This window comes from Palaemon carinicauda, chromosome 20 (assembly GCF_036898095.1).
Source record: "Palaemon carinicauda isolate YSFRI2023 chromosome 20, ASM3689809v2, whole genome shotgun sequence".
Taxonomy (NCBI): domain Eukaryota; kingdom Metazoa; phylum Arthropoda; class Malacostraca; order Decapoda; family Palaemonidae; genus Palaemon; species Palaemon carinicauda.
The window spans coordinates 28,793,522-28,814,713 of record NC_090744.1 but is presented as its reverse complement, the minus strand read 5'-3'; the positions used below and the strand labels follow the sequence as shown (position 1 = coordinate 28,814,713).

The window sequence follows — 21,192 nt, the reverse complement described above, 5'->3', positions numbered from 1 at the left end:
GGACCCCTTATCTAAATTTCATATTGTTTAGAGGAGTGGCACTAATTTCTCTCCAAAAGTTAATACAGTATTTTGCACTTGGAATTAAAATGTGACTTATTCTCCACTAGACTTGATCATTTAGGTTTAGTGAAATTAAAGAAAATTATAACACGATATGGTGGTCAGTATACTTTTCTTAACATAAGATAACTTTCACCCTAGTTGCAATACAGCGTACTGTACTGTACATAAGTTATCGTAGTTTTTGAATTTTTCATCATTTATTTTCCCATAAATACTACTTCAAGAAAGGTGTTTTGTTGAGCATTTTCTTTTTCACAGTTAGAATAACTTAATTATCTTTAGCTTAATAAGAACTTATGTTTTTCAAAATGGTTTATGTAATTCCTTACAGTATGTAGTTTTTAATGGACAATTAATCCATTTTCAGGATCGTTCCCGACGTAGGAGGCATGGTAAGTCTCCCAGAAACAAGAGATTTGGCTCTGGAAAGTCAACTCCTTCAAGCCCTGCAGGTACTCCCACAAGGCTCCCTCACACCCATAAAGTCTCAGATCTAGCAGGCGGGACGTCTAAAGACTCTCTCCTCGAGTCTCAGGCTGGAACTTCGTCAAGTGATAATTTGCCGTCGGGTGTACACCCTGGCTCTCTCTCCGCATCATTAGAAGGCATCACTGGTGAATACTCATTACCAGGTGAGAAAGAAAACTCTGTGGTCTTGAAAGATATAGATGAAGAGGATAAGGATTTGAAGCGGGACGTTAAAAATAATCTCGCGATGTCCGGTGGATTGAATAAACTTGACCGCTTATGCGGTCTGCTTGAAAATATAGTGGTGGAACACAAGGACTTTGTTCCCCAGAATGTTACAAAGACTAATTCTCCTAAGGTTGAAAAGGGAAAAATTACTCAGAGCAATGATATTGCTCATGCCAATAATGTCATCTCTAATTCACAAGAGAAGTCTCGTGAAGAATTAGAACTGGAAAGGAAAGCACGAAAAGAAGCCAAGAAATCAAAGAAAAAAGGAAGTAACAAAGAGAATGAAAAACAAGAAGTGGAGGTAAATAATGCAAATAAAGTGGAGGTGAATCGTGAAACTGTCCAGAATGTGCAGGCTGTTCAAAAACCCTCTTCAGGTGAAGGGCAGCAAGTTGCACCAGCAAAAGCAGGTCAGGAGGCTAAAAGCAAGGAATCAGATGCATCAGGAAAATCAAAGGCAGAATTGAAGCGTGAACGGCGAGAGAAACAGGAAGCTCAGAGGAAAGCGAAGATGGAATCAAAAGTGCAGCAAGAAGCAGAGAAGAAGCAGAAGCAACCCCAGCAAGGAAGCAAAGATAAAACGACGACACAGCCATCTAAGAAAAAATCAGAAGTTGAGGTAAAGAGAGGAAGAGATAAAAAGAGTACTGATAAAGAACAGAGCGAAAGAAGGGTTCCTCTCTTGGGTCATCTTACTCCGTTCTTGTCTCAACCTCCATCGCATCCGGTAAACTGTGATTTCATCCACCCAGCTGTAAGGACTTTAGGAATTAAGATGAAGGTAGGCTAGAAGTTATCTTTTTGAAGTGCTCTTAAATGCTCCATAAAAAACAGTTATTTTTTTGTTCTATGTATGAACTAGGTCTGTAATCTCCTAGAATTTCACTTTAGTCTTTATAGTATTCAATACTCTGTAATACTGTAGTGCATTTCCATCAGGTTTGATATTTTCTGCCCTATAATATCTTAAAACTAAAAGATTTTTGTTTTTAACATTGTTTCTTTTCTCACAACATAAGTTTGAGCTTGAAATTCAGAATTTAAGATTATGAAAGTTATGGCCTAAAAATTTGTAATTTTTCAAGCCTTGGAAATGCTATATAAGCCTTTCTAAAATTACATTTATAGAAACTTTATGTACAGCAAATTAATTTTCTTTCTGTGCATATCATCATCTTTCTCTGCATCTTTTCGTATTTTAATGTGGAATCCATGTTTCTGACACCTTTCCTCCACCTGGCAGGGTCAAACATTCTTCTATGACAATTGTTTGTCTCTCAGATCTTTAACTTTATCCATCCATATTCAATTCAATCTTCTCACTCTTCTACGTGTAAACAAACCTAACAGCTTCCACAGTCATATGATATGCTGTTAGGATGTTGGAGTCATCTTCCTTGTTCCAGTATGGGACAAGGAAGGATGACATGTCCAGGAAAGAAAAGAACCTTCCAATTTTGTTCTACTCTAGTGACTTCCTTCCAATAATGAGCGAGTCTTCATATTTTCAAGGATGTAAAGTTTCTAAATGTGTTGGAACAAATAAGATCTCGAAAGTAATTTGTTCCATCACTAATACACCCTTCCGCTATTTGTCAGGGAATATACTTTCAGCGAAGCTGGAAAACTAGCCATAAGACTTTTAGCGAGGTATCACTACCCCATCGCTTGTTAGCGGAGGTGTAGGGGATAGTACCGGCTACCCTGCTCAAACACACCTGTGTTCTCTCGTCACTTTTGCTATTGGCTTGGGTGAGAGCGGACGTTTTCTCTCTTACTGCTCAACATTTTTGATTGGCCTTTGACTAATCTGTTTTTGCTTTTTCCTTTTTCCAGGTTTGTATTGCTGTTTTAGGTTGGCGTGCGGATTTGTCCTGGATGTGAAGGTCACAAACATGGTACCTTCATTTCTCCGGTCGAGACCAACCCTCACTCCCTGTTTCCGGCCTGCAGAGGATGCCCTTGTACACAGGAGGATACCTATGCAGAATGTCAGGAATGGTCATTCTCCCATTGGGAGAGATTTTGTAGACGTAAGAAGTCGAAGAGGGATTAGTCTCCTTTTGGGTCATTCTTGCAGGCAATAAAATTTTGACTTCATTCTTCATATTTTCGATCTATTCCTGAAGCTTCTGCTCGATCGGTCTCTCCTGGGGATTGATCAAGTAGAAGTGGTGACCCTTTGACACCCAGACAACTCTTAGGACTGTAGGACTCAGCTGCTTCCCCTAGTGAAGTGGCGCTGCTCTCTGCCTCAGGGGAGTTGTTCTCTATTGAAGACATACTTCAGCTGTGGCCCTATTTAGGAATCACTTGTCTCTCGTCGAAGGAAGGTCTGCTGGAGTTGATTCAGTTTAGGGCACAGAGGAAGTGTACACCGGCATCCTCAGAGGTTGACCTCATCTCCTCTTTAGAGATTCCAAAGGTATTGCACCGGCAGTCTGTAGTGTCCCGACCTATTTCAGTCTTTACTGGACCGTCACTGAATTCTTTAAGAAGGCTGCTTGCTGCCGACATAGAGCTCGATCTCAGTGTTGCTTCTGAGTGTGCGGATGATGGCCCACTCTCTCGTTCTGAGTTAGCTCAGCCGGCGGAGGAAATGAAGAGTCCGAAACATGTTCCTGCTCCTCTTAAGGGACACCTTTCCCTCTCTTAGGTTAGGTCTTCTCCTGGGTGGTCTCCTCCGTGCAGGGCTATGAGAAAGGTTTTGGATTTGTCTATGCCCTTTTCTAGCTCTTCGGAGTGCAGGTCGTCGGAGCGAGATGACGAGGTAGCACTTAGGCTGGGTGCAGCTGTGATACCTCGTTGGCAAGTTCGACGTATTCAGCGATCTTTGACCTTCACTCGTCTGACCAGCATGACTCATCCAGTTCCTTCCAGTAGTACTCTTTCAGTTCCTGTTGTGGGATCACACAGTAGTGCTTGCCAAACTCCATTGGGAGTTTTGACACATGAGCTAAAGATGCATGACCAGAGGATTCCAGGAGCACTTGCCCACGACAACCAGCACAAGCCAAGGTGTTCTCTATCGCCAGCTCGCGATACCTATTATAGAGTCAACCTTAACAGTCGAAACTATCCAGAGCAATCACACAAACAACGACCAGTAGACGCTTCAACAACGAGGTAGCATAGTCTTCCATCTCGTGATTGTGTTCCAGCTAGCGTCCACGCTTCAGCTCATGACCACCATCATCTCGTGACCTGGCAGTAACACGGCAGCGCGCAACATCATAGCATCCCGTAGACCGAATGCAACATCATGCCGGTGCGCATTCATTCAAGCAAATGCAAGCATGCTTCCCCAAAGAAGGAAGACAGAACAGCTTAAACTTATCGCAGACGAACCACGGAACGCAAGCGCTCTCGTGGAGCCCCGACGACCGTTCCTTCTTTCAGCAAGGAAATGGCCTTGTTCCATGAGTTGTTCTTGGTAGTTCATCAAGCAGTTACAGGTACTTTGTAGGTTTCCTTGGGTAAAAACCTGCTGGCCGCAGCCTCGACCAGCATTCTGCGGGTAGAGACATCAAGTGCCTCAAGGTTCACCTTTCCTCCATCCAATCTGAGACAGAGTTCAGTTCCAGCTCGACCACAGGAGCAGCAGACTCCTATGTTCTTCTCACCTACAGTATCCGATCCAAGGTCCGTAATCCTCCTACAGACTCTGGCAAGCTTCAGCAAGACTTCTCGAAGTTGGTTCTAACTCCAATGATCCCGTCAAAGGAAAAGAGGCAAAAAAAGGTAATTGGCTCCTCCCCCGGGCGACACGTTACACCTCCGGACCAGCAAGGGCTCGAGATCACCGAGAGAGATCTCCTTGACGAAGACTTACTGCTTGTCGCCGATTGAGACTGCTTGAATGATCCAGCCCTCTCCCTTGACAGAAGCAGCCCACCCCTCTCACCTTCCATGTGTACTTCTAGCCTGTCCTGGAAGAAGGACAGTTCGAAGAGACTCGCCGAAACCTAGGGAGAGGAAAGATTCCAAGATGGGGCCCAAGAACTGGACATTGAGGATAACAGCACTGGTTCAAGAAAGAGTGCCAAGCTCAACATGTTCCACAAAAATGACGGCGGACAACTCAATGTCGAGAGACTCCACAAGACACCATGGTGATCCTGACGACCCACCCCAGGCTCCTACGGGTGCGAGCTCGGGGGTGGAAGACGTTGAGCAAGATTCCGGACATGACACACTCGAGGGCAGCAAGCCCTAAGGTCTCGGCAACAGAGCAGGAGACAGATCACACATTTTGGCAAGGTAAGGACATGGTCTTGGGCCTTTTGTATGATACCCAGAAACCTGCCAAAACTGCGTAGCCCTCCCCTGGTCAAGGGAGTTGAAGGGGGCTATAAAGATCACCGGAGGTTCCCAGTCCTTACGGTCCTGTGATGCAGTGAAACTCCTCCCTACGCTTTTTTCCCAGCATAGAAGGTACTATGAAGTAATGGAGGAAAGTGTTTCTGACCAAGGGCATTTCGTTTCAGACTAACTAGACCTCAGGTGAACTTCTTAGCGAGCGACACCCTGAACATGGAGAGGGTCATGAAGTATGCCATGTAGGCTACTTTGTGGCTTGATCTATGGTTTGGGTCAGTGGGTCACCTATTCATGACAAAGGACTGGTCCCAAGAATAGGCAAGAGAGTCTGTGTCTACTTTCTGCTCTCAGGTATGAGGACCATCGAGTTCCTGACCCACCAAGTGGTAAACTTGTGGGCTAACTGGGTCCTCAAGTATAGGGATGCGGTGATCGAAAGATTCCACAGACAGGTATCGAAAATTAAGGTGACGAGACTACAAACCTCATCAATAGAGGGTCCTTCGATTTTCAATGTTGAAGATGTCGAGAGCGCAGCAGAGCGATGGAGAAAGATCAGCCCAAACTCACTTCTCCAGAGGGTGATGACGACGAGGCCCTACGCAGCAACTCCTCCAGCCCAGAAGCTGCTGCCCGCTAGATCACAGGGGAGCAGTAGAAATATGGGTGCCTGTCTCTTGAGATCATTCAGTTGAGCATGGCTCCTTTGCTTCTTTCACTCAGCTACACAATCTCCATAGCGTTGCAAAAGAGAGTGGGCGAGTTGCAAAGTTTATCATATCTTATTTATCACTGAATTTAGGAGATCCATATTGTTCTCATTCACTCCAAATATTGTGGCCAAAACACAGGATGGGTAAATCCCTAATGAGAGATTTTAGTCCCTTTTTTATCCCATTCTTCAAATGTTTCGCTGATGATTCAGTGAGATCCTATTGTGTTTGATGAACCTTACATTGCCATGTGAACAGAATCCGGCACCTAAATCTGATTCTTCACAACCTTTAGCTATTACTGACAAGTTCAAGAAAGTAGTATCTAAGAATATTATCTCATTCTGAATTCATAATTGTTCCAACACAAATACTTACCTCGAACTACTTTCTTAGGAGTTACCTGTAATCTCCTCTCTACCGACTAGAGTTTTGTGTAGTATACCCTACACCCGTTTTCTATGGAGGGCTAACCCGGGAGTGAGAGAACGTGCCCCGAGGGTAGCCTTGAGCTAGGTCGGAGTCAGCTTGGGTCCCATTAGCCAGTAAGTTCTCTGGTCGCGACGTGATACCATACCATCACGCCGCTCTCGTCTCTCTCGACCCTTTGTGTCCCGCGTGGTATCTTTGTGCTTATCCCTTGTGTTCTTGCGTGTTCACTACCCTTCCTTGTGCTTTCCAAGTGTATTCCTTGTTGATTCCCTTCGTTCCTGTGCCTTGTGGTTGTGTGCTATGGAGCAGATCCGCCGTTGTCCTGGGCCTAGAGCCGGAAAGTCGTGTGGAGCGTTCCTTTCCAAGCCCGAAGTAGACCCTCACTCCCTTTGCTCTTCCTGTAGGGGCAGGATGTGCTCGCCATCGGATACGTGCATTGAGTGTGTTAGTTGGAGTGAGATACAGTGGGTGCGTTACGGCACTAAGAAGAAGAAGTCGTCGAAACGATCGCCCAGGAAATCTAGCATCTCTTCGCCGTTACCGTCACCCAGTGGACGGTCCGACGGGGTTTCTGTCTCGACTTCCCCTACCCAGAGTAGGGGACGAGGTAAGTCCGTTGCGGGGAAAGAGTCGAGGGTTCTTTCCCTGGAGTCTAATGTGTGTGAAGTGGGGGTTGCTGGGTCTTCTCAGGCTAGTGGGGGGCCTGGTAGTGCTGTGTCTGGGGGTTCTGGAGACTCTGCCCTTGTGCCTGGGGGGGCACGTTTCCTCCGACGGCCCCTTGTGGTGTAGTAATGTTGTGCCTGTTTCTTCGCCCGCTTCGTGGGCCTGTGTTTCAGGTTCTTCAGCAGCTGGTGACGCCCAGGGTAAGTTGGACTCCACGGTAAGTGAGCCCTTCGGGTGGAGGCTCCCTAAAACGCCAGGTAGGTCCCCAATGCGGATGGAAGAGGGGCTGGATACCTGGTTCCCTAGTGTAGGGCGCCAAACCTCTTTTCCAGCTCCTCTGACGGCGGTTCCAGAGACCTTCCTACAACCCTCGACCTCTGGTACGCAGCAAGTCGCGAAGCCCTCCGCAGCCCCCGCTTCTGCCCGTCGTTCGTGTGGTACAGTTTCGTCGGGCTCTTCAGATGGTGGGGCTTCGTTGTCTTCAGAAGAGGAAATGAGGAGACATCGGCGACGGAGGGAGCGGTCCAGGAGCAGGCGTTCCCGCTCAAGATCCCGTACGAGGTTCAGTAGGAAACGGTCCCGCTCTCCATGGAGGAAGTACAGGAGGAGTAGGTCCCCCGATGGTGATTGGGTCTTCGTTCCCCGTAAGTCTGAGTTGCAGCGTTCCCCGGACCGGCAGTCCAGGGATTTCTCGCCACGAAGGCCATCCTCCAGACGCAGATATGACCCTCGCAGGGAGAAATGCGAGAAGGCCGCTTCAGGCAGGCGTAAGGCCGCGAAGCTTCCGGTTCACCCCGCCCAGCGGGGGGAACCGTGCTTCCATACGGGCAGCCTGGCCGAATCAGCACAGCTGGTTCGGCCCTCGGACTTAAAGGAACGGTTCCCTCCGTCGGGTCAGCCCACGGGATCCGCGCCCTCGTCCCCCAGAGAGAATACACGAACGGTAGTCCTCGCCGGCACGGCGATGCCAGTTCTGAGCCCCGAACTTGGTGCGAGGTTTCTGCCGGGGAAGACCGGTACCACCGCAGGGGAGTGCCTGTTGTTCCAGAACCGAAGCGCCCAGTGGGAGTGCCCGATGACCCGGCTCCTCGGGATCAGGCGGAAGGTACTGCTGACGGGAGAAGGTTCCCCGACCGAGGACTCGGCCTATCGGAAGGTTATAGGCCTAATTCGAAGGCATCATAGGATTGAGGAACCGGTCCCAACCGATGAGAACTACTGGAGGTCCAGCCTGACCCGCTTGATGCAGGCACCCGTCCAACAGAAAACCTCCCTGACCCTGCCTGTGGCTTGAGATCTCGTCCTGGGCCGGGCTCATGTTGATAGAGTTGTGGCAGGCAATGCCGAAGCTCCCAAAACGCAGAGCTTCTCGAAGTTGCTCCAAGGGCTCAAGACACAGAGTAGGTTTTATGTGCCAGAGGGACAACGACCGGGAGCCTGCAAGGTGGAGCCTGCCCTCGACGTTCTGGGACAGGGTGCCCCGGAGGACAGAGCCTCTTCAGCCCCGATTTGCTTTTCGCAGTCGGAGGCTGCGATGATGGAGGAGATGTCGAAAGACTTGGTGCACGTCTCCTCTTGGTTGGACTGGTGTGCTTCCACACTGGTAGGTGTTCAAGCCACATATGACTTGACGGACCCGGAGCAGCAAAACCTCCTGAGGGAACTTATCATCTCCGGGGGCAAGACCCTGAAGTTCCTCACGTATCAGTCCCTTGCCCTGTCAGCGAATTGGGTTCTTCGCAAAAGGGACACTATTCTGGCGAAGCTTTCCCGGAAGGTCCCAGACAGGGAGGCGAGGGCCATGAGGAGCCTTCCTGTGTGGGGTGACTCCTTGTTCCCCTTGAAAGAGCTAGAAGAGATTATGGAAAAGGTGGCTAAACGAAAAGAAGTGAACGCTCCCAGGCCTCAACCGGTAAGGAGGCCCCCCTACAAGAGATCAGCATCCACACTGGTAGGTGTTCAAGCCACATATGACTTGACGGACCCGGAGCAGCAAAACCTCCTGAGGGCACTTATCATCTCCGGGGGCAAGACCCTGAAGTTCCTCACGTATCAGTCCCTTGCCCTGTCAGCGAATTGGGTTCTTCGCAAAAGGGACACTATTCTGGCGAAGCTTTCCCGGAAGGTCCCAGACAGGGAGGCGAGGGCCATGAGGAGCCTTCCTGTGTGGGGTGACTCCTTGTTCCCCTTGAAAGAGCTAGAAGAGATTATGGAAAAGGTGGCTAAACGAAAAGAAGTGAACGCTCCCAGGCCTCAACCGGTAAGGAGGCCCCCCTACAAGAGATCAGCATCAGACAGCCCCACTACTTCTCAGGCCCCGCCTAACCTGACAAGGAGAGAAGCCCCTTCTTCCTCGTGGGCTTCAGCGCCACAGCCCCCCCGTAGAGGAGCTCCAGCAGCGTCTGCCTCGGTTAGAACAGGATATTCTGCCTCCAGGAGAGGCCGTTCAGGCCGCTCCTCCAGGAGGAGGTAGAGTGGGAGGCCCCTTACTCCTGCCCAAGCCTCAGGTTGGGGTATGCCTCAGACTACATTGGCAAGCATGGAAGGCTCACGGGGCGGAACCCTGGACAGTATCCGTACTGAAGGAGGGGTACAGGCTACTGTTCTTAACGGAACCCCCGCCTTTAATTCCGGCCAGCCTGTCGGAGTGGCTGGCACCCAAGGACCCGTTGAAGAGGGTGGTCCTTCAAGAAGAGGTGTCCACGATGTTGGAGAAGGGCGCCATGGAGGAGGTCCTGCACCCAGGGCCAGGTTTCTACAGCTGCCTGTTCCTGGTAGAAAAGGCGACGGGGGGGTGGAGACCGGTGATAGACCTGTCAGCTCTCAACAAGTTTGTGCGAAAGACAGATTTCAAAATGGACACTCCGAAGTCGGTCTTGCTGTCCTTGAGGGAGAAAGACTACATGATGACCATAGACCTCAAGGACGCATACTTCCAAATCCCGGTCCATCCCTCAAGTCGGAAGTTTCTCCGGGTGAAAAGGGTACCCAGATCCTGCAATTCAAGACCCTCTGCTTCGGGTTGTCGACAGCTCCCCAGGTATTCACGAGTGTCTTCACGACAGTCTTGGTGTGGGCTCATGAGCGGGGCATTCGCCTCATCCGGTACCTGGACGACTGGTTGCTTCTTTCCTCCTCAGAGGACGTTTTGAAGGAGCAGGGTATAAAACTTCTCCAGTTTTGCAAGGGTCTGGGTATCATGATCAACCCAGAAAAATCGAACCTATCTCCCTCCACCAGAATGACCTTTTTGGGGATGACACTGGATTCTCTACTAGTGAAAGCTTTTCCGTCAGAGGAGCGGGTAAGCAATCGAATGAAGATCCTTCTCCCTTTTCTGTCGGGGCAACCCAGGAGGGCGAAGGACTGGCAAAGGTTAATAGGTCATCTGGTGTCGTTGGAGAAACTGGTTCCCCAGGGGAGACTCAGACTCAGGACCGTCCAATGGAACCTGAAGAAATTAATTCCAGTCCTGCCAAACACAATACCCTCCCTGGAATGGTGTCATTGCCGGTCGAACACGCTCAAGGGGATGCCCTTCGCGACCGAACCTCCCGAGTTGCTCCTATTCACAGACGCCTCCAACCAGGGATGGGGAGCCCATCTCCTCAACGGGACGGCGAGAGGAACCTGGATGGACGGGGAGAAAGGCCTACACATCAATGTCCTAGAGTTGAAGGCAGTCCAGAAAGCTTGCCTGCACTTCATCGATCTACTAAGGGGAAACACTGTGGTGTTGATGTGTGACAACGCCACAGTGGTAGCGTACATAAAGAAGCAAGGAGGCCTAAAATCAAGGGAGTTGTGCGATCTCGCCCTAGAGATCCTAGATTGGGCGGAAGCGAACCAGATAGTGTTATTGGCAAGGTTCATCCCCGGGAAAAAGAACGTCCTAGCCGACGGTCTCAGCAGGATGGGTCAGATAGTAGGAACAGAATGGTTCCTCCTCCCAGAAGTAGCCAGGCTCATCATTCAACGGTGGGGTTCCCCGGTGATGGACCTCTTTGCAACCAAGCTGAACGCACAACTCCCCGTGTATTGTTCTCCTGTCCCAGACCCAAAGGCAGCCTTGGAGGATGCCTTTCAGCACAAGTGGGACAACCTAGACGTGTACGCTTTTCCCCCCTTCACGTTGATCAGGCAAGTGCTCACCAGATAAGGCTGCCCGGAACTTAAGGATGACTTTGGTAGCGCCCTGGTGGCCGGAGAGAGAGTGGTTCGCAGACCTAAAAGACCTGACAAGCCATCCTCCGTGGCCACTCCCCGACAGGCCAGATCTTCTACAACAGCCACACTTTCTCAGGTTCCATGACAACCCACAGTCTCTACGCCTTCGCGCCTGGAGACTATCGAGCGCCTCCTGAGGAAGGAAGGATATTCATCAGGAACGGCTAAGAGGATGTCGCGATACCTGAGAAGGTCGTCGGCAGCGGTCTACCAAGCGAAGTGGGCCTCTTTCACGAAGTGGTGCGCTTCGAAGAGCATAAAACCCCTCAAAGCCTCAGTCCCAGATATCGCAGACTTTCTAGTATATCTCAGAGACGAGATAGAGATGTCAATCCCAGCTATAAAAGGAGTACGAGCAGCCTTGGGTCAAGTCTTCCTTCTGAAGGGCATCGACCCGGGCTCCTCTAGACACATCTCTATGCTTGTCAGGAGTTTTGAACAGTCCTGCCCCCCTCAAACTGTTAGGGTGCCTCAGTGGGACTTAGCTAGGGTCCTGAAGATGTTAAGTAGCCCCCCGTTCGAACCAATGAAGGATATTGTAGACAGGGATCTCACTCTCAAGACGGTCTTTTTGTTGGCCTTGGCCTCTGCGAAAAGGGTAGGTGAGATCCATGGGATGTCTTATGACGTCTCTCATTCGAAGGAGTGGAGAGAGATCTCTTTCAAGTTCGTCCCTTCGTTCGTGGCGAAAACCCAGAACCCAGCAGTCTGGGATCCTAAATTCGAGGGGTTCTCTCTGCCAGCTATTCCTAGGACTGGGAATCCTGAGGATTTGAGGTTATGCCCTGTCCGTGCCATTAGAAAATACCTTGAGAGGACTGCACATCTCCGGCCAGGCATCAAGAGCCTTTTCGTCTCCACAGGTGTTACAAAGAAGCAGGTATCGAAGAATACCATATCCTTTTGGTTGAGACAAGTTATTGCCAGGGCCTACAAGGAGGAGGGACTAGCCTTGCCAGGTACTCCCAAGCCCCATGACATCAGAGGTCTGAGCACTTCCTTAGCCTTTGAGAAGAACATGGCAGTGGGCCAGATCCTTCGGGCGGGCACCTGGTCGAACCAGTCGACCTTTACTGCCCATTACCTCAAGGATTACTCAAGAAGGTCCTTAGACGGGTTCTCCATTGGGACAGTCATCTCCGCGCTCCAAGTGATTTAACGGTGAAGCCCAGGCACAATCGTGGATAGCAAAACCAGGAGACACAGGTTCGTCCCTTTTCACCCTAATCCCCGTTTCCTATCCCTATCGGAGATAACCACTCTTATGTAACCAATGAAGAACACGTCTCTGCAACTTTGTTACTGGACTCAACATCAGAAGATTTTTCAAAGGGTGAGTACTTGGACACTAACGTGAGCTCTTTGTGTAGTTTACCCTACCGTTCGTTTCCCAGTTTTAAGAACCTATTTCATATCTAGGATTCTTGGCGTCCGCTTTGCTGGGTCTGAAGGCCAGGAAGCCACTCCCACCTCCTATAGTGTAAGTCTCCTAAGAAAGTAGTTCGAGGTAAGTATTTGTGTTGGAACAAATCAAAAATTTTAAGTAATTTTTATTTTTCATAACATACTTACCGAGAACTACTTTCGGGTAATGGCCCTCCCTACCTTCCCCGAGTGCCTTTCTGCCCTTGCAGGGACTTTTTGCAACATCCGAGGAACTTACTGGCTAACGGGACTCAAGCTGACTCCGACCTAGCTCAAGGCTACCCTCGGGGCACGTTCTCTCACTCCTGGGTTAGCCCTCCATAGAAAACGGGTGTAGGGTATACTACACAAAACTCTGGTCAGTAGAGAGGAGATTACAGGTAACTCCTAAGAAAGTAGTTCTCGGTAAGTATGTTAGGAAAAATAAAAATTACTTAAAATTTTTTATATTTTTTAAATCAGCACTCTATTCAAGCGTGATTGTTTGTTTCTACTGATCAGAGCTCAAGAAGTCTTAGGTATCACCCCTTCACTTTCCATAAGAAGGTTTTAGTACCACAGGTGTTAATGGAAAGTATCTAGAGATGCCATACCACCTTTACCTCCCTCTACCTCAGCAACCATGGATATATTCTCCTATAGACTGTTCATAGTTACCTAACATGCATATCAGCCCAAGACCATTCTTGACAGAAAAGAGTTTGGTCTAAGTTTGCCGTAGTAAATTGTTGAACAATTGGTCTTTTTCTCTTACTGTCCCCTTCTAACTATATATTTTCTGGCCATACACTTGCTGATGAGTTATTCAATTGGGCATTCTCTTCCTAGTCATTAGTTTGCCTAAGGAATACAACACGCCATAAGATAGACTATGTATGGGGATTTGTTAATTTGTCATATTTTTACACTTCAAACCAATGTTTTCATATGAAATCATCAGGTTCTAAGAAAATACTTTTAAGAGTTTTATGTCACATCAACAAAACTCTAGCACTAATGACTATAGCCTCACATTATCAATCGGGTCAAGACACCTGCCCATGTATAGGTTGGGATGAATAACCCTCACTTTTCAATGGTATCTCCTGCTTAATGAATGATCCTCCTCATGAAAGACCTGTGGTTTGCTTTCCTGTATTAGCAAAATATAAATCTAATTGAACTGTAAGTGATATACATTTTCCATAAATACTAACCTGTAGTCTACAATTTGTATTAGAATCCCCAAACTTCAACAAAGAAGGAAGCTCCACTTTAGAAACAAATTAAAGAACTTTTAAAATAACCTTAATTTTTTGTTAATCAAATTAACCTTTTTCAATATTTAACTTAGCCGGTGATTATATAGCTGCAACTCTGTTGCTCGACAGACAACTCTACGGAAAAACTTGCCAGCGATCGCTACACAGGTTGCGGGTGTGCCCAACAGCGCCATCTGTCGACCAGATACCCAGTTCTCAATGTAAACAAAGACTCAATTTTCTCTCTGTCGCCGTGTCGGCAAGACGTACTTTACTCGCTGTTGCTAAACTGGAGTTTTTCACATCTAATTGGTGAAGTACTATATTCTAGTTTTGAGCTTTCGCTGTGCAGGGTTTTTCTTCACACAAATCCTTGAACTCTTTTTGATAACGGATTCTTTGTTGATGACTTTTTGATCGTTTTTTGGAATTTCCCTTGACCAATTCAAAATGGCTGACCCTTCACAAGTCCCCAAATTTAGGAAATGCAATGCTAGGGACTGTTCTAGGCATCTTCCGAAGGCTTCTATCGACCCTCACACTGTTTGTTCCAATTGTCGGGATAAAACCTGTCAATTGGAAGATCGGTGTGAGGAGTGCGTTGGCCTTTCGGAATTCGATTTTATCGAATTTCAAAAGACCACACGTAGGCTAGAGAGAGATAGAGTTAGGAGAAGTTCTTCTCGTTCTATTGATATATCCTCTCCTCATGCCCCACAACCTATTCCTTCCCCTGTAGTGGTTGCTCCTAACCCCCCTCCTGGCACTCAGGAACCATCGATGGCTGATATGATGCGTGCCATCCAGGCTCTGGGTGAGAGAGTTGAGTCCCTTGCTAGTGACCGTAATCAGCTCATGGCGGATGTGAAGGAGCTTAAGTGCCAAAGTGCAGTGGGAAGTGCTAAAGTGCCAAGTGATAATGTTGTGGACAGTGTTGCGCTTGAGGGTTCGTCTGTTCGTGCCTGTCGTCCTCCTAGTCCGGGACCTCTTGCAAGCTCCCAAGTCCAGGGGAGAAGCAATGTCGTACGACGCATGGGTTCGAGAGGCTTTAATCAGCGAACAGACGTTCCCTCCGTGGTATCGGGCGTATCTACCCAAGATCGCTCCTACCTAACTAAGACGAGAAAGCCCATTTATACCTCGTCTTCTGAAGGTGTTTCTCGCAAGAAACTTTGGACCAAGGTCTCGCGACCGTTAAAATGTAAATCGGTCCCTTCAGCACAAGTCCAACGGCCCGGTTGTAGCCACTGGGTCAGTTCGGACTCGTTGCCGTCATCCGATGACTGCTCACCGCCTAAGAGAGGCAAAGCGGTACCGCTTCAGACAGTAACACCGTCTGTCGCCGCACCTGCTCCCGTAGACCCTAAGTGGTCTCTACTGCAAGACATGCAGTCTAAACTTACGTCTCTGATGCAGGACTTTCGTGCGGAGAAGGTTGCTGCCGTACCAGCTAGTGCAGTACCTAGCCTACAACCCTCCACGCGATCGGTTGTGCGTCCTGTGGACGCTGAGGTAACCTTCTCACGCACTCCAGTTGAGAGAGTTCCTCCACCCATGCGTTCCAGTTTGATCTGCCAGCCGCATGTTGACGTTAAGCGACGCACGGAGGTTGCCGTTGACGTTCTGGATGTTCAACAACCGTCAGAGTTGCTTTGTTTTGACGCGGTGCGTCAACCTCCGCAACCCAGTGTGGTTTCCACTGCGCACCCACATCAGTCTAGACAGTCTGGAGTAGACGCTGTGCGTCCCCGCGCTACCATGGTTGTCGCCAGCTCACAGACTGGGCAGCAGTTCCATGACGTTGCGTCCGGCTCAGTCACGCATGCACCAGTGCGACCGGATTCAGCGAACCAGCCGTTACCCACTCCGTTGCCGTTTCCTCATCAGTTGTCGGATGAGGAACTTTCTGATGATGATGTTGCTGCACATATAGATGAACCACAATCAGAATTGGACGAGCCTAAGTCTACTCAACCCTCTTTGGACTTTAGAAAAGTTTTGGCCATTTTCAAAGAGCTGTTTCCTGACCAGTTTGTTTCTGTGGCTCCTCGTTCTCCGCCTTCAGAGTTTGTTTTAGGCATGCCGTCTACCACTCCTGCCTTTACTAGACTCGTCCTCGCACGCTCGTCCAAGAGAGCTTTGCGGGTGATAGGAGAATGGTTGCAGTCCAAGAAGAGTTTAGGGAAGACAGCCTTTGCTTTTCCCCCTGCTAGACTCTCTTCTAGATCGAGCGTCTTGTATGCCACGGGAGAAGTTCTCGGCTTGGGAGTTCCTGCCTCTGCCCAGGGCGACTTCTCAAGTCTTGTAGACTCTCCCCGCCGCCTTGCCATGAGACGCTCAAAGATATGTTGGTCATCTTCGGACCTGGACCACCTTTTGAAAGGAATCTTTAGGGCCTTCGAAGTTTTTAACTTCTTAGACTGGTGTCTAGGAGCCCTAAGCAGGAAGATCTCTTCGACAGATAAAGAGACTTCCTTGCTCATTATGTCCTGCATGGACAAGGCCGTACGTGATGGGTCTAATGAGCTTGCTGCATCATTTGTGTCCGGAGTCCTAAAAAAGCGAGAAAATCTCTGCTCATTCCTTTCTGCTGGAGTTACACCGTGCCAGAGATCTGAGCTTCTCTTTGCTCCTCTTTCCAAGTGCCTTTTTCCAGAAGTCCTGATTAAGGAAATAGCCGCTTCGTTAGTGCAGAAGGACACTCACGATCTTGTTGCGTCCTCAGCTCGCAAAGCTCCCCCTTTGCCTACCTTGTCAGCTAGACCAAGGATGGACACTCCAGCGTCTCGTTTTATTCCGCCCTTTCGTGGCAGAGCCTCCAGCAGAGGAGGTGTTCGTGCCGAAGGGAAACGAGGGAAGAAGAAAGGATCCAAGTCCTATAAGGGCAGAGTCTGACTGCCCGCATCTTCAGACAGCAGTGGGAGCCAGACTCAAGAACTTCTGGCAGACCTGGGAGAAGAGAGGCGCAGATGCACAATCTGTGAAGTTGCTCAGAGAGGGGTACAAGATCCCTTTTGTACGGAAACCCCCTCTAGCAACATCTCCCTTCGATCTCTCTCCCAGGTACAGAGAGGAAGACAAGAGACGAGCCTTGAAACGGGAAGTGTCTCTTTTACTAGAGAAGGGAGCGGTGGTCAAAGTCTCGGACCTTCAATCTCCAGGATTCTACAACCGCCTCTTCTTGGTTTCAAAGAAGACAGGAGGGTGGAGGCCGGTGCTAGACGTCAGTGCTCTGAATGTCTTTGTCACAAAGCAGACGTTCTCCATGGAGACCACAAAGTCAGTCTTAGCAGCGGTCAGAAGGGAAGACTGGATGGTCTCATTAGACCTAAGGGACGCCTACTTCCACGTCCCCATCCACCCGGACTCCCAACCTTTTCTGAGATTCGTTTTCGAAAAGGTGGTCTACCAGTTTCAGGCCCTGTGCTTTGGCCTAAGCACAGCTCCTCTTGTGTTTACGAGGCTGATGAGGAATGTAGCCAAATTCCTCCATTTATCGGACATCCAAGCCTCCCTTTATTTGGACGACTGGCTTCTCAGAGCCTCTTCCAGTCGTCGCTGTCTGAAGGATCTAAAGTGGACTCTAGATCTGACCAAGGAATTGGGTCTCCTTGTCAATATGGAAAAGTCGCAACTGGTCCCATCCCAAACTATTGTGTATTTAGGGATGGAGATTCACAGTCTAGCTTTTCGGGCTTTTCCGTCGGTCCCCAGAATAAGCCAAGCCCAGTTATGCATCCAGAACATGCTGAAGAAGGAACACTGCTCAGTCAGGCAGTGGATGAGTCTGGTAGGGACGCTATCATCCCTGGAACTTTTTGTGTCATTAGGAAGACTACACCTCCGTCCTCTACAATACCATCTAGTTTTTCATTGGAAAAAGGACAAGACGCTAGAAGCGGTCTCGATCCCCATTTCCGAAAAGATGAAGTCTTGTCTGACTTGGTGGAAGGACAGTATCAACCTCAGAGAGGGTCTTCCCCTGGCTGTTCAGACTCCCAACCACGTTCTCTTCTCGGACGCATCGGACGTAGGCTGGGGCGCGACATTAGACGGTCGGGAATGTTCAGGACTGTGGAACTCGAGTCAAAGGATCATGCATATCAACTGCAAGGAGCTGCTGGCAGTACATCTGGCCTTGAAAAGCTTCAGGTCTCTCCTTCGAGGCAAAGTGGTGGAAGTGAACTCGGACAACACCACTGCCTTGGCGTACATCTCCAAGCAAGGAGGGACCCACTCACTGACGTTGTATGAGATCGCAAGGGACCTGCTCATCTGGTCAAAAGGTCAAGACATAACACTAGTAACGAGGTTCATCCAAGGCAACTTGAATGTTATGGCAGATTGTCTCAAGCGGAAAGGGCAAGTAATTCCAACAGAATGGACCCTCCACAAGGATGTATGCAAGAGACTTTGGGCCACTTGGGGCCAACCAACCATAGATCTCTTTGCAACCTCGATGACCAAGAGGCTCCCAATATATTGCTCACCAGTCCCAGACCCAGCAGCAATACATATAGATGCCTTTCTCCTAGATTGGTCACATCTAGATCTATACGCATTCCCACCGTTCAAGATTGTCAACAAGGTACTGCAGAAGTTCGCCTCTCACGAAGGGACAAGGTTGACGCTAGTTGCTCCCCTCTGGCCCGCGAGAGAATGGTTCACCGAGGTACTTCGATGGCTAGTAGACGTTCCCAGAAGTCTTCCTCTAAGGGTGGACCTTCTACGTCAGCCACACGTAAAGAAGGTACACCAAAGCCTCCACGCTCTTCGTCTGACTGCCTTCAGACTATCGAAAGACTCGAGAGCTAGAGGCTTTTCGAAGGAGGCAGCCAGTGCGATTGCTAGAGCAAGGAGAGCATCCACCCTTAGAGTCTACCAATCGAAGTGGGAAGTCTTCCGAAACTGGTGCAAGTCAGTCTCTGTATCCTCGACCAGTACCTCTGTAGCTCAAATAGCTGACTTTCTCTTATACCTGAGAAAAGGACGATCCCTTTCAGCTCCCACTATCAAGGGCTACAGAAGCATGTTGGCATCGGTCTTCCGGCATACAGGCTTAGATCTTTCCAACAATAAAGATCTTCAGGACCTCCTTAAGTCTTTTGAGACCACGAAGGAGCGTCGTTTGGTTACACCTGGTTGGAATTTAGACGTGGTACTAAGATTCCTCATGTCAGACAGGTTTGAGCCGCTACAATCAGCCTCCCTGAAAGATCTCACTTTAAAGACACTTTTCCTGGTATGCTTAGCCACAGCTAAAAGAGTCAGTGAGATTAATGCCTTCAGCAAGAACATCGGATTTTCGTCAGAAAAAGCTACATATTCGCTACAACTTGGTTTTCTAGCCAAAAATGAGCTGCCTTCTCGACCTTGGCCGAAATCGTTCGATATTCCCAGCTTATCGAATATGGTAGGCAATGAACTAGAAAGAGTCTTATGCCCTGTGAGAGCTCTTAAGTTCTATTTAAAGCGAACTAAACCTTTACGAGGCCAATCTGAAGCTTTATGGTGTTCAGTTAAGAAACCATCTTTGCCTATGTCAAAGAATGCTTTATCCTACTTTATCAGACTGTTAATACGAGAAGCTCATTCACATCTGAGTGAGGAAGACCAAGCATTGCTTAAGGTAAGGACACACGAAGTTAGAGCTGTCGCAACTTCCGTGGCCTTTAAGCAAAATAGATCTCTGCGAAGTATAATGGACGCAACCTATTGGAGAAGCAAGTCAGTGTTTGCGTCTTTTTATCTAAAGGATGTCCAGTCTCTTTACGAGGACTGCTACACACTGGGACCATTCGTAGCAGCGAGTGCAGTAGTGGGTGAGGGCTCAACCACTACAATTCCCTAATTCCATACCCTTTTAATCTTTCTCTTGAAATGTTTTTATTGTTGTTTTTTTGGGTTGTCCGGAAGGCTAAGAAGCCTTTCGCATCCTGGTTGATTTGGCGGGTGGTCAAAGTCATTTCTTGAGAGCGCCTAGATTAGGGGTTTGATGAGGTCCTGTTGTATGGGTTGCAACCCTTGATACTTCAGATCCTAGGGGTCGATCAGCATCCTAAGAGGATCGCGAGGCTCCGTAAGGAAGACGTACTTAAAAGGCAGAGTAATTGTTCAAGTCGACTTCCTTACCAGGTACCTATTTATTTTGTTTTTGTTATTTTGATAACTTCTAAAATGAAATAAAAAACTCTTAGCTCATAAAAGTGTAAACATATATTACTGGTCTCTACCCACCATCCTGGGTGTGAATCAGCTATATAATCACCGGCTAAGTTAAATATTGAAAAATGTTATTTTGATTATAAAATAAATTTTTGAATATACTTACCCGGTGATTATAAATTAAATGACCCTCCCTTCCTCCCCAATAGAGACGCAGTGGGACGAGGAGAAAATTGAGTCTTTGTTTACATTGAGAACTGGGTATCTGGTCGACAGATGGCGCTGTTGGGCACACCCGCAACCTGTGTAGCGATCGCTGGCGAGTTTTTCCGTAGAGTTGTCTGTCGAGCAACAGAGTTGCAGCTATATAATCACCGGGTAAGTATATTCAAAAATTTATTTTATGATCAAAATAACATTTTAAATAAATGCATTTTTTATAGAATAAAAGTTTAATTGTTAATAACAAACATTTTAGAACAGCCATATGAGAATCAGGATACTTAGACGGCCTAATAAGGATGATAGTCGTGATAATGTAAATAAGCAGCTATTTTAACCAGAAATACCCGGTAGGTTTTCAAATTTCGAAAGGACCATTGCTTAAACACAGCACCTGTCATAATAACTAAACTAATAATGATGAGATAGCAAATTTTTCAATATTAATCTTACCCGATGATCATGTAGCTGTCAACTCTGTTGCCCGACAGAAATCTACGGTCGGGATACGCCAGCGATCGCTATACAGGTGGGGGTGTACACAACAGCGCCATCTGTGAGCAGGTACTCAAGTACTTCTTGTCAACAAGAACTCAATTTTTCCTCTGTCGTGCCTCCGGCTAGACCTACTTGGATACGCTGTTGATTCTGGAGTTATTGTTCACGATTTGGTGATGTATTTGCTCTAGAGTTTAGCCTTCGCTATTCAGGAAGCTTTATCTTTAGCTTAGCAAGCTTTTGGAATTAATTTGAATTAATTATGGTGACGAAGAGAGTATGGACTCTCTTTCACTTTTAAATGGCCGACCCTTCCCTTAGACGGAAGTGTTGGTGTCGAAGAGAGTATAGACTCTCTTTCACTTTTTATTTTATATCTCTCCGCCATTTATAGGCCTCTTCGATTAACTTTCCTTTTATTATAAACTTAAAAAAAAAAAAAAAAAAAATTATTTTTTTATGTTTGTTTATATGCGACCTTTCCTAATAGTAGGCGGTCCTTACTTGGAACCGAAGTTAAT

At 48.0% G+C, this 21,192-nt stretch overlaps 1 protein-coding gene across 3 annotated transcripts in view; it reads left to right on the top strand.

Moving 5' to 3' along the window:
* Positions 1-21,192, top strand: part of eIF2Bdelta (eukaryotic translation initiation factor 2B subunit delta) — a 69,635-nt gene that overhangs the window by 35,590 nt on the left and 12,853 nt on the right. For all 3 annotated transcript variants that reach the window (XM_068394973.1, XM_068394975.1, XM_068394974.1), the window contains exon 3: positions 434-1,546. In XM_068394973.1, coding sequence (XP_068251074.1) covers positions 434-1,546 — 1,113 coding nt within the window. The remainder of the gene's footprint in view (positions 1-433; positions 1,547-21,192) is intronic.